A 13,345-nucleotide genomic window follows, 5' to 3' on the forward strand; every position below is an offset into this window, starting at 1 on the left:
GGTGGGTGGGTGTTACACAAAAATATGTTGGCATGGTTGTCTCACCTGGCACACTGAGCCACAAAGACATGGGCAACGCTCAAGTTCAGGTAGGTTTGACCTGGTCCTCACTGGTTTCTAATGCTTTGTCAACTATAGTTTATGGAACAACTGTTTTTTGTGGCTTTATAAGTGGGGGGTGCTCATAAACCTCATGTAATGAGAATATCAGTTTTAGATGAAGAAGGTTTCACCTGAACTTCAGGGGAAGAGGAATACAATCTTGGGTTAGACTGCATTTGAAGCTTTAAGTTCTACTTCTGTGCCCACGTCCACCCAGCCTCCAGAGGAAGCCTTCTGCAACCTGCACACCCATGGAGCTCTCCCGGTGTTTCAGCTCTATGTGATGCCGTCCTTCTTCCTGGCGGTGCTGATCCTCGGACTGCCCCTCAACCTGCTGTCCTTGTGGGTCTTCTTCCACCGCTTGAGGCGTTGGACCCGCAGTACGGTGTTCCTCTTCAACCTGACCCTGGCCGACACCTCCTGGCTGCTGGCTCTGCCTTTCCTCGTCCACTACCACCTGCAGCAGCTCTACTGGAGCCTGGGGCTGCCGCTCTGCGCGGCCGTCAGGATGCTCTACCTCAACTACTTCTACCTAAGCATCTTCTTCGTCACCTGCGTCAGCTTGGACCGATACCTCGCCATCGTTCACCCGCTGCGCTCCCTGGTGCTGCTGGGCCGGAGGCAGACCTGTGCGCTGTGCGTGGCGATCTGGCTGGTGACGCTGGTCCTCAGCACACCTGTTGCCAGTATGAGTCTGGTCCAGACTTGCCCTGGGAGCAACCGCACTGTCTGCACCTTGTACATACTGCTGAGAGAGACCAAGGAGAGCCTCCCATATTCCCTCTTCTGTTCCGTCTCCGGCTTCCTCTTCCCGCTGCTCTTCATCTGCTACTGCGGCCTGCGGAGCGTGAGGGAGCTGCGCCACCGGCCCCGCCGCCCCGACCCGCTCAACAAGCAGCGGCGGCTGCGACGGGTGCTGAGTGCAGCGCTGGTCCTCTTTGCTCTCTTCTACCTCCCCTACCACCTGAGCCGCAACGCTGCTATCGTAGTTCGGGCGCTCCACCCTAACAACCCCGCCTCCTGGCGGCCCGCAGACGTGCTCTTCGCCCTGGAGATGTGCCTGTGCAGCCTCAGCACCTGCGTCAACCCTCTGTTCAGCTGCTTCATTGGCCACCAGTTCAGGAGGGAGTTTCACGCCATTGTTGCCGCCTTGTGTCCCCGGTGTCCCGGCATGCAAGTGACTTTAATGATGTCGAAGGTGAGAAACAGGCAGCGGATGTCTACTGTCAGCCCGGAGTGTTCGCCGCCGGCATCCTGATCCTGATGTGGACACATGACCTCATTCATGAAACGTTCCTAAACGCACACATTTGTTCTCACATTCAATGCCTTCTTTTTAGCCCTCACTGTAGTCTTACAGGTAGGGAGCAAAGCCCGGGGGCTGTTTGTAACTCCTCACTCCTGACATCTATTGTTTACATTGTAAGTTAAAGTCTTTACAAGCCGGGATGGTTGACAGGTACACGAGCAGGAGCAAACGTAGCTTCCTGTCCGTAAAACTAAATTGCGGGCTTAAATTATTCGAGCTGTTTTCTGAACAGTCCAACAGTTCTCACTCTGCCACAATGAAACTTTTGAAAACCTCTATGTGATCTCCTGTTTAATCATCTGGTTTTTCCTTCGAATTTCTGCAACCTGATAAATACGGTGCAGATAAAAACAATGGCTCCCGGTCTCCTTTATCTCGCTTCATCTCACATGGCTCCTACACAACACCGCCTCTGCGTGGCTGACTGCGTCGCTACTGTACTTTACACACCCGCACAACATGCGGGTTTTACGCGGAAAAAAAACATGTATTCAGATTAGTCCTTTTAAACAAACAGCAACAGTAAAAATCCAGATCTGCTTGATTCCCCTTTTCTAAAATCTTATGACTAACAGCGCACACTGCCGGAACACCTACCCCGGGGATCGGGTGGAAAGTGGGGCGTGGTGGCGGGTCACTGCCGTGATCTTTAAGTGGTCGGAGCTCGTCCTGAACCCATTTGATTCAGTTAGATGTACGCGAAAAGGAGGGAGGACGGATTTGTAAATGAATTAGAGGAGTGGAGAGAGGGAGGAGGGGAGGGGAGTAGGGAGGAGGGGCGCTTGACGGGAGCTGCTGACAGGTAGATGCGCTGTCCGCGGTGCTGAAACCTCCTCCGGCTGCTGCCTCACCGGAGATCCTCACCTCTCCTTAGACTCCAGGCTGAGGCTTTCCCCGTCACGATTCCTCCTTAATCCTCCTAAAAGTCAACTTTAAAATAATAATAATATATTTACATATATATCTATTAATTCTGCGTGTTTCCTGGTCGCGGCTGGATCTTACGATGGCACTGCATGGATTTACATTGCGCAAGGCAAAAGCGGACTTATTTGACTGCTGTTTTGTGACTGTGATAGCAGCGCTTTCAGACTGAACGCTTTTCTCCAGCTCTCGGCTCATCCTTTCAGGGACATCGAGACATTTTCTCCTCCAAAGAAAGAACCGCGTAATCTGGATAATGTCTTAACAATATGCACATTAATATAGCACTTCCATTTGTTATAGTATTGTAGATTCTTTTTTAAAAAAAAATATTATTATTAAAAGGTAATTCGGACATGGAGCCAGGCAAGGAGAAAGCTCTCCCTACCAGCAAAGAGGGGCTCAAGCAAATCGCAGGAAAGGCCCTCGGGAATATATACAGGTAAGGATCGTTTATGCATGCTTTAATATCACCAATTTATCTTTCTGATTTAAAAAAAATAGAGAAATATGAAAATCCAATTGTTTGGCCCGCATAGGCAGGATTAAACGTGTTCATTTCGAGAAAAAAAAAAGAAGGATTCCAGGAGGGGAATCTCAAATGAATCACGGTGTGCTGTGGCCCGAATATTTAAGGATCAGATATTTCCCTGGAGGATGATCCCCTCCACCAGCAGCTGTGGGTGTTTTTAATAATTAATGAAACAGAACGAGTCGTGACACAAGGTCGGAGGATATCTATTACTTCAGGTATCCCTCTGATTCGAGATCGATGCGCTTAAAAAAAAACATCAACTCCACATTCTTTCATAATGTCACCGATGAAATATAAGAGAAGTTAATGAAAAGCTTTCAAAACAGAAAACGAGTTGAGGGTTTTCGGGGTTAATAAAATAATCCGTTTCACATAACGGTTTCATTTTAAACCGTACATTTTTGAATAAATCATCTAATCGTCTATAAAATATTCACTTTTTTTCATCCGGCCATCTGTATTGTAAATTTCTTATTCGTTTGTATTTATTGGGGAGGGGGGGGGGGGTCTATTTTAAATGGAAGCAATTGATTCCAAGCTGCAACACAGAAACGTGACTCCAAGATGTGAAGGGGGGGGGGGTATTGGTTTGGTTGGAGCTGTAGCAGGCCTGGTGTTTCCCTGTTGGAGGCAGTCACATTTCATTGGTTAGATGTTTTAAATTAACCTTCAGTTTCTTTTCTTTTCTTTTTCTTTTCTTTTCTGTTTTTTTTTTTTTTTTGGTGACGAATTCCATCATGAAGCACAAAGCAGCGAGCGGGCACGCCATTCACGAGAGATAAAGAAAGAATAAAAATGCAAAATTAACTCTAAACACGGAGATCTGGATGTTGCTGCAATGCGGTACGAAGGTCATTTTCTCCGCGATTGTCAGTGAGCGTTTGTTTGACAGAAAGAAGGAGAATTTGAACAGGAAACGGGGGGGGGGGGGAACCCGGTTTAGGTCGGTTGGAAGGGTGCAGGCTTTCAGGGGCCTGCAGAATGAATTTAACAAGACAATGTACAGGCCTGAACACAATGAAAATATGAAGGTAAATTTCCTCTGTTGCATCAGCAAGCGATACACTGCAATATTCATGTCCATAAACAAATGAATACGGGTTACTTAGTAGTTCTCCATCTATTTTTTCACCCCTCCAGGAATCATGATATTCTAGCTCGTCCCGCTCAGTTCAGCGTCATTTAGAATGTGTTCTCATTCGTCCAAGTCTAAAAACGAGTATTTAACGACTCGTCACGCAGGAGGTTGGAAAAACGGCAGCAAACAGGTGAGGCGATCGAGCTGACGGAGGATGGGAGACCCCGGGAAGACCAGGAGCGGAAGACGCCCCTGTGCGACTGCACCTGCTTCGGGCTGCCGCGCAGATACATCATCGCCATGCTGAGCGGACTCGGCTTCTGCATCTCCTTCGGGATCCGGTGTAACTTGGGTGTGGCCATCGTCAGCATGGTCAATAACAGCACCATCCACCAAAACGGCAAGATCATCATCAAAGAGGTGCCTGTGAACCCCGCCCACTTTCGCCGTGAACGTCTGATAGGTGATGAGGGCCAGAGCCAATAGACGCACGGACTTCTAGACACACCTGCTAAATCACGAGTTTTATTTGAGTCTGGAGGAATTTAGTTGCACAGTGCAGGAAAACGCAAACTTGAAACGTAAAGGTTTGCTTTTAATTTTCATTTCGTATTGTAAAAAAGCATTATCTTACTGAATTAATCACCTTTTTCGGACAAAAATTATACCACATTTAAATTGATCCCAAACAACTAATATTTATTATACAACCTTTTAAAATAATAATAATAATAAGGGTTTATAATAATAAACAGAAGCATTAGATCCCTTTCAGCGACTAGACTTTGACTCTTTGTTCTACACTTACTTTTAAAATAAAGTCGTTTGTATATCTACATATGTACATTTTTTTTCTGTATTTAAAAGAAAGCGAAATTCAACTGGGACCCGGAGACTGTGGGGATGATTCACGGCTCCTTCTTCTGGGGTTACATCGTCACTCAGATTCCAGGAGGTTATATTTCATCAAGACTGGCTGCAAACAGGTACGATCCTCTCCAGACGTGGACTTGAAACCTTTCTGTCTTTCTTTTTATTTTTTGATCGGGAAGAAGAGACCCCCCCTCTCCTCCTCCTCCTCCTCCTTTAGCTTTCCCTGATTTAAAAGTCTGATTGGGGCGTATGGGGGTAATATTTGTCAGTCATGAGGGCTCATGGTTGGAAGAAAGGGATTTGGCCGAAGCCCGCAGGCGTGCCTCCCCATGTTAATGAGCTCCCGTGGGACAACCGTGTCTAATCCTTTATGTTGAGAGGTGCGGCAACCCCACCAGCCACAGCCCTGCGTGAGACGTGGTTGTATGTGATGATTGTAGTAATACGATCTCAGTGGATACACCGCATCTACCGCATGGTATCAGCAACAAATGACACGTCAGCTACGGAGCGAACGATCGTCTGTAAACTCACATAAAAAAAAAAAAAAATATATATATATATATATATATATATATATATATATATATTATAATACAGTACAGTATAAAATGTTAAGTTGAGTTCATAGGAGGCATACAAATAGTTTAAGTAAAATAAAATAACTACGAATGTTCTACACTCCTTGTTAGCTCCTAGTTTTTCTCTACGAGGAGCCCAAATAAGATGAGATGTTTGAAGAGCTTCACGATGCCAAGTCAGCTGACGCCTCCTGCTGCTAACACCTCCTTTCCACACTGCCCTGGAAACTGAATAACTCTGTGTGTGTGTGTGTGTGTGTGTGTTCGCACGTTCGAGAGAGAGATAGATAGAGAGAGAGAGAAAGAGAGAGAGAGAGAGAGAGATCCAATTAGGATTGATGTATGTGCCTGTGTTTATCAATCCAGGATGCAGTGAAGAATCCCAGTATCACATAGTCATGATGCACAATGTTGCATTTTTAGGACTTTTTTGGCAAATAGCCTATAGTTACCTATATTAACTATATTATCTGTATAAAAACGAATCTATATGATGTTCACGTTTTGTACCAACTGGAAAAAACATGTAAACATTGTGAATTTGAAAAAAAAGAAAAAAGCAATGTCTATGGTTATTTTCCTGTTAGTTATATATTTACTGTACTGTTTCCTCATTAGCTGATATGATGAGGAAAAAGCCACTTAAGACTATATTGGACTGATGAAGACATAATCAAAAATGACCAGTACCTGTCAACATCAATGATGAGCTGATACTTTCATGCATCTCAATTTTATTATATTAGATTTAGTTTCTGTGGCTGTAAAAGGTGACCATGTCTCCTTATCATCCAGAAAATAACCCAAACTCACTGTTCCTGCAGAGTTTTTGGGGCTGCCATCGTGCTGACGTCTACCCTGAACATGTTCATTCCCTCTGCTGCCCGGGTGCACTACGGATGTGTCATCTTTGTGAGGATATTACAGGGCTTGGTGGAGGTACTGATACACACCGTGCACATCAGACTCTGACCTTAAAAAGACAAAAAGATTATCCCTTAATACAAGTGTTGAACTCACTTTGTATTCAGCCATGTTTTGAGAGAAATCCTCTGCTTACTAATGCTGGAAAATGAAGAAAATCTGTTCATTAGAGCGTATGTTGTTGTCAGATTAGTCCACGAGCAGCCTGAATAGCAGGGATTATGTGGTGTGTTGGTTTACCTGGGAGAAAAACTGCTGCACAGAGAGACGCAAAGAACAAAAGATGCAAACCACTCGATGCAGGCGGCTCCAGCGGCTCAACAGAAAGGGGAACATTTCGAAGAGAGATGCTATTATCAGCCTGAAGGTCATATTCTTTTGTTATTTTGTTTGGCTGCATACTGTCGCTTCAATAGCAGCTCATGTCCATGAGAGAGGGAGAGAGGGAGAGAGGGAAGGAGAGAGAGAGAGAGAGACGCTTGTGTCCAGCGTCCATCGACTTATTACGGCAAATTAAACATTAGCATTTCAGGGTGTCTCCCACTGCAAGCCCAAGCAATTTGTGTCTATCAATAGTTGATTGTATGCCACTTAGTGCTTAATGAAGATTTAATGGGAGCAATTCAGGGTTTTTTTTTTCCTCCATGAAGTGGTAGTCAGTTTGAATTTGCACTGACTCACACCTAACCTATTAGTCTCTATTAGAAAGGTCAGCTGCTACGCATGTCAGTTTGTTTGTTATTAACTACAATTTGTCTTCAGCATCAATCCATCAAATGTCTCGGCGTGATGTACTTCAGGTAAAAAAAAAAAAAAAAAAAAAGTAAAAATGGATTTTAATCTTACTGATTCGTTGAGAGGAAGCTTTGTCCTGGGCCACTCGTGTTCACGGGGCGACTGTGATGTCATCCTGCACAGGGAGTGACCTATCCAGCCTGCCATGGGATCTGGAGTAAATGGGCACCACCATTAGAGAGAAGTCGCCTGGCAACCATCTCCTTCTGTGGTACTGAATCTATATACAATTACTGAATGTGCTATTTAGAAACATTTTCTACTTTGTTAGCAGGTGTCCAATTTCTAAATATTGCTATTCAAATGCGTGTACATGTCTTGTTGTCACCAAACAGTCCCAACAATCAGTCAGGATCAAATTCTGCTTGGTCTCTGTATTCTGTCCTGTGCAGGATCCTACGCCGGCGCCGTGATCGCCATGCCTCTAGCTGGCATCTTGGTCCAGTACACGGGATGGTCGTCCGTCTTCTATGTGTACGGTGAGTCATTGTTGTAAAGTCAGATCATCTGAGGTCACCCCGGAGTCAAAAATAGGATTTCTCCCCTGTGTGGAATAATGTAAATGTAGAGTTTGACACTAGAAAGCTGTTTTTACGTTTACTGGTGAAAAGTGTAGATTGCAAGAGGCGGTTCTGTGTGCGGGATCTACAAGTACATTATGGAACTTTGAAGCCTCAAGTGAACAAACAGAGAGAATGGATTTAACAAGAGAAGGCAGCTACATAATTTGGAATATTTAATTCTGGAGATCAGTAGGTGGCATTTTATATTTTGTGGGGGGGTTTCAACACAATGTCACATTATTTAACTTTATACATGTGTGGAGGAGGTGTTCCTGCCTGCTCTGAATACTTAAACTGAGAAATATTCAAATTATCCACGTATCTGAGATCACTACAACGATTTCATATAAAGCTCCTCAACACTTTTTGGCTGCACATAAGTTTGTTCCAGCCAGTGAGGTCAGTTGGATTCATCTGCCCCGTGACCTGCACAGGTACCTTTGGGTTAATCTGGTACATGTTCTGGATCTTGGTGTCCTATGAGAGCCCAGCGGAGCACCCAACCATCTCAGAGGAGGAGCGCCGTTACATCGAGGAGAGCATCGGCGAAAGTGCCCAGCTGATGGGCGCGATGGAGGTGAGTTCTCAAGCTGTATCCATCTGATTTGCAACCCTACACTTAGTCCATCCAGGTGATTTTTCACTCTTTCACGTGTTTGAACAGAAATTCAAGACCCCCTGGAGGAAATTCTTCTCCTCCATGCCTGTCTATGCAATTATTGTGGCCAACTTCTGCAGGAGCTGGACCTTTTACCTGCTGCTCATCAGCCAGCCTGCGTACTTTGAAGAGGTGTTTGGCTTTGAAATCAGCAAGGTAGTGAATCCGTACAGCCTGAAAATACACAAAACGATCTCATTCCCAAAATGTATGACATCATTCAGTATCTCAATTAGTTCAAACAGCCTGAGCCTAGTTTAGATATTTACTCTAACTCTCAAAAGAAGATCTGACTAAAGCACCAAGATAAAGGTGAAATATAGGTGAGGGTGGTTGGTTCGGTTTTTAAATTTAAAAACATGAATTAGGGTCAGAATGGAATAAAGGTCACTGGAGTCCATCTGCCCAATAAAAGTTCAAACAGTCAACTGACTTACCTACTAAAAGCGATATGGCAACTTTTGGGGAAGTACCCTTTGCCGTCATCCTCCCCAGAGCCAGACAAGACAATAGCATCCTTTCCCTCTGCATGCAGTAAGGAGCTGACACCCACAGAGACAAGCTAGTTAGCTTAGCACAATGAATGGTAATCAGTGGGAAGTGTTAGCATCGCGGATTAGTAGCAGCAATTGCTCTTTCAGTCGCCCCCATGTTGTTCGTGCGGCATCACATATCTGTCTGGAAAGTAGTTCTGGCTAACTAAGTCTAAAATTACAATGCCTTGCAATTTAAAATGGCTAACTCATAACAATGGTATTTACAACCTTAGTTATATTTATGCAGGAAAAGAATGTTGTATGTAAGTATGCGAACTCCTGCTGCCAGTCATTGCACTAAGCTAACGAGCAGTCAGCTGTGGGTCTCAGCTCATTACTGCACACAGAGAGAAGAAGAGGATCAATCCTCTTATGTGGCTCAGAGAAAGATGACAAAGATGTTCCTTAATTCATCAATATGCCTAATTTCATTACATAGATTTAAATGACAAAAAAAAAAAATCAGGATGTGTGAGTTGATATTGTTTTCATTTGAAAATAATAAGAGGGCATTTGAACCTGAAAGTCAGAAATTGTATGATAGTATTTATGTTAAATTCCCTTATTCTTGTGTCACAAGATGTCACTTGTTTTATGAGACACAACATGAATCTTGTACAGGGGTAATTTCAGCTGCTGCAGACAGAACTGTGATTTGTCATTTTTCTAATCCTACATATCAGTGAATGCATCATCCAAGGAGCAGATTCCAGTTAATCTTAAAAATGCATAATCTGGTCTCCCTTGTGAGCTTGAGAAGCATGAATCAAGATGGTTTGGCAGCTGTAATTCAGCTCCAGGATGAGACTCTGTGATTACGGCAGGTGATATATTGCTCAGTTATAAGTCTGGAGTCAGCACCGGCACATACAGCCATTTGTTCCGTATCCTCCTTGTTGTGACAAATTATTTGTCTGTGTCAAGTTGGCTTCAGGCAAGTGTTTGATGGTTTTCTCAGGTTGGAATACTGTCGGCGCTCCCTCACTTGGTCATGACCATCATCGTGCCCTTGGGAGGCCAGTTAGCCGACTACCTTCGTACCCACAACATCATGTCCACCACTATGGTCCGGAAAATCATGAACTGCGGAGGTGAGGCTTCAACAACATAAGCCTGTTAATACGATATTTAGTCTTTCTGTTCAGTGTGTTAGTTAGCGCTCGCCCTGTGGTTTTTAGGGTTTGGAATGGAGGCCACTCTCTTACTGGTGGTGGGCTACTCTCACAGTAAAGGGATGGCCATCTCTTTCTTGGTGCTGGCAGTGGGCTTCAGCGGTTTTGCAATATCAGGTCAGTCTAAACAGACAGCGGCATGGGTTTTTGTTCCAGCTTTCTTACATTCAAAAGATCTAAAATTCATATATATTTTTTGTGTCAGGTTTCAATGTCAACCATCTAGACATCGCTCCTCGCTATGCCAGCATCCTCATGGGTATATCCAATGGTGTGGGGACGCTGTCAGGGATGGTTTGTCCTCTAATAGTGGGAGCCATGACAAAGAACAAGGTGTGTTGTTTTTATTCAGGATTGTTAACGCAGAATGAACACTATTTACTGAATATTCAAGATTTTTGAGTACATGTGCAACAAATGGTGATAAAGTTTGGGTTTATTAGAGTGTACTTTAAATCTGGAGGTAGAGATTTAGCAGACAGTTGTTGGTAGTTTGTAATTGGTGCATATCAGCATCTCCATCCAACGTCAAACTAAATAAAACTGAAAATGATGGAAACGTTGGGTGTTTCAGTTCATTTGAGTTCATATAAGATTTTATTTGTTCATAGTCAGAAGGTTATTATTACAATTGGCTATCCAGGCCTTTAAATTGTGACTCAGACTGACCACAGATGTTTTCTGGCCCTAGACTCGAGAAGAGTGGCAGTATGTCTTCCTCATTGCATCCCTCGTGCATTACGGGGGTGTCGTGTTTTATGGAATCTTTGCATCTGGGGAGAAACAGCCATGGGCCGACCCTGAAGAAACCAGCGAGGAGAAGTGTGGCTTTATTGATGAGGACGAGCTTGCCGAAGAGACGGGTGACATAACGCAGGGCTACGGCGCAATGGGTGGCCCGGCTAAAAGCTACGGGGCCACCGCACAGCTCAACGGAGGTTGGGTTCAGGACTGGGATAAGACGGAAGAGTATGTGCAAGAACCAGCAGGAAAGATGTACGCCGAGCGTGGCTACTCTTAAGCCAGACACATGCAGTTTGCAGTTATGGTGAGTCGGATTATAATATCAGATATCACAGATTGCACAAATAAGCATTATATTAGATAGATAGATACATCCATTCTGTGTATTCTAGTAAACAGTTACTACTAGTTTCAAACAGCCAATGTAAAGAAATAGTTGATTGCAATGCAGAACGATCCTCATTAGATTCATCTACCGACTGTAGGGCTTCACTATACAGAGTATACAGGCCTGTGTTGTAGTTCTCCGGCATCCAAACCTCACGAATTTACTTGAACAACATGAGCCAGATGACACTGCAGTTGACCATCATATTGGGTCTCTCTTTGAAACACCACTCTGATTGCACTGAAACTATGAAGTATTCTACAACAAAATGATATTCTGTTTATCAAATGTGTTTTATGTACTGTACATACCTGTATACTGTTTCTGTGAGACTATTGTGGATTTGGGTCGTTGATCTGTGTTAACATTAATATAAAAGGCCATATTTTTCATGGACAGTACCTTTTCAGGGAGATGTCTGCTTGCAAAAAAGGTCTTCTCGAGCGAAGCCTATAATACACTATAAGTCAAAAATAGGGTGAGTGAACCATTGAATTTTAGTGTGTGTTTGTTGCATGAATTTGCTCAGATCAATGTTCAGATGCAGCCGCCTCACAGTCGCTGGTAGTCTTCATTCAGCCTACTGCTTTGTTCTTAGATTAACTGTCTTCTGCCACGATAGATAATACAATGAACATTCAAAATCAGGTCGTGATGTGAGACAAATCAAAAAAGTTTTTTGCCGGCAGTTGTTTAGAAGACATTGTTTATTGATGTTTGGTGTGCACTGCAATAAACCCTGTGTACCGGCTGCCACCCATTCACATTCTGTTTTTGTAATGTAACACTGGCTTGCTGTTTCTAACTGTAATTGTTTTGGAGTCATGTGATGATCAACATTAAGATGTGTGTTTTAACAAATTGCTAGTGTCCGGAGAATCCAGCTTTAGTGCTCATGATGCAGGTTTTTTTCCACAGCCAGGAATGCAGTACTGTATGTGAACAACCAGGTTTTGTGATCTCTTGGTGTTTCTCGGTTGTTCTCACCGTCACTTCAAGTACTTTATTGACACATTGATATTGTCACATTTGAGTGGACCACATAAATTACTAGATGGCTCTTCCACTTGACTTTATTTGCTATTTGAACTTCTCTTTTCTTTTCTCTTTTTTTTATTTGCTGTATGAAATCTGCAAGGATGTTTAAAAATATATAAAATATCTACGAATGTTTAAGATGACCAAAAGATGTTGTTATGGCCGTGTGCCTGAAGTCGATGTATACAGATAAATGTGATTTTATGGCTTCAAATATTGTGTTTCATGAAGAGGTATGTTGATGTCAAAAAGTGCTATAAAATGCTGATATCATTTTATATATAAAGAAAACAACTCAAAGTGATGTTTTGTCATTTTTAGTGTTGATCTTTTAGACTATAACTTATCAGGAGATGTTTGGGGTCCACAGAGGTGGAACACCTCGCTAGTTAACCACCTTCCCTGCTCAGTGTCGTGTACCTCCCATTCTCTCCACGTTTCTCATTAGCAAATCAATGGCCAGGGTCTCTGGGGTCCAGGGGAGAGTATTGGACCCTCCAGCTTGTTAATGGGTAAAAGGAGAGAAAAGCAGTGATTTTTAATGCTATTTCTGGTGTTTACAATGCTACAAAGGGATCACTGTCCCTCTTCCTAGAGACTTTCGTATGGACTGTAAAACCTGCTGCTAAAGGTGTCATGTAGGCGTATAAAAGTGTGACAAACCTATTACTTTCTCCTCACACCTTTCTGAATTGTAAAAAAAGAACAAAATGGGAGGAATAATTGAAAAAGCTGCAGTGTTACAGAGTACAGTGTCTTCCTCTGCATGTCTGAGGTCAGTGGTGTTGCATGTAGCACATTCAGCTATTGACCGGCTCCAACATTAATTCTAATCACGTGAGAAATCAATACTGTTACCTCCAGAATGCGCAAGACTTTTTAAACAAAAATGTTTGAATTCAGACAAACATCACGCTTCCCATACGAATGATAGTCGCTAGTTCTGTTGTTCTGGAAGAACAATGAAAATATCTTTTATTAGCTAGTCATTACACTGCAAACACAGCTAATTTACATTTTATGTGTCTTACAACCAGTCCAATTCCTATTACATTGCCAGAAAGCATTCGCACCAAATGCTAATGGTCACAAGTGTCGAACGAGATGAAATTGAGAATAATGGAA

The 13,345-nt window shown here is 43.3% G+C and overlaps 2 protein-coding genes across 2 annotated transcripts; both read left to right on the forward strand.

Moving 5' to 3' along the window:
• Window positions 1-32: 32 nt before the first annotated feature.
• Window positions 33-1,360, forward strand: LOC147259019 (P2Y purinoceptor 4-like). Its single transcript, XM_086207952.1, has 2 exons — window positions 33-89; window positions 320-1,360. The coding sequence occupies exons 1-2, from the start codon at window positions 33-35 to the stop codon at window positions 1,358-1,360; spliced, it is 1,098 nt and encodes a 365-aa protein (XP_086064078.1).
• An 842-nt stretch (window positions 1,361-2,202) lies between these two features.
• Window positions 2,203-11,638, forward strand: LOC147259020 (vesicular glutamate transporter 2.1-like). The gene is made up of 12 exons (XM_086209200.1): window positions 2,203-2,777; window positions 4,113-4,368; window positions 4,816-4,934; window positions 6,227-6,341; window positions 7,245-7,332; window positions 7,514-7,600; window positions 8,119-8,261; window positions 8,349-8,498; window positions 9,837-9,969; window positions 10,057-10,167; window positions 10,256-10,383; window positions 10,742-11,638. Exons 1-12 carry the CDS (start codon window positions 2,692-2,694, stop codon window positions 11,069-11,071), a joined length of 1,746 nt encoding a protein of 581 aa, XP_086065326.1. The 5' UTR covers window positions 2,203-2,691; the 3' UTR covers window positions 11,072-11,638.
• Window positions 11,639-13,345: the final 1,707 nt, after the last annotated feature.

Source organism: Aulostomus chinensis, chromosome 7 (genome assembly GCF_037954235.1).
Source record: "Aulostomus chinensis isolate RoL2024-O1b breed Wild chromosome 7, RoL_Achi_v1.0, whole genome shotgun sequence".
Classification (NCBI taxonomy): Eukaryota; Metazoa; Chordata; class Actinopteri; order Syngnathiformes; family Aulostomidae; genus Aulostomus; species Aulostomus chinensis.

Bases quoted from the DNA above. Each gene is read 5' to 3' on its own strand.
- LOC147259019 (XM_086207952.1), top strand. From the start codon at position 33: ATGGTTGTCTCACCTGGCACACTGAGCCACAAAGACATGGGCAACGCT. The intron at 90-319 runs GTAGGTTTGACC...ACGTCCACCCAG, and splicing joins TGGGCAACGCTCAAGTTCAG to CCTCCAGAGGAAGCCTTCTG.
- LOC147259020 (XM_086209200.1), top strand. From the start codon at position 2,692: ATGGAGCCAGGCAAGGAGAAAGCTCTCCCTACCAGCAAAGAGGGGCTC. The intron at 7,601-8,118 runs GTGAGTCATTGT...TGACCTGCACAG, and splicing joins GTCCGTCTTCTATGTGTACG to GTACCTTTGGGTTAATCTGG. The intron at 9,970-10,056 runs GTGAGGCTTCAA...TGTGGTTTTTAG, and splicing joins GAAAATCATGAACTGCGGAG to GGTTTGGAATGGAGGCCACT.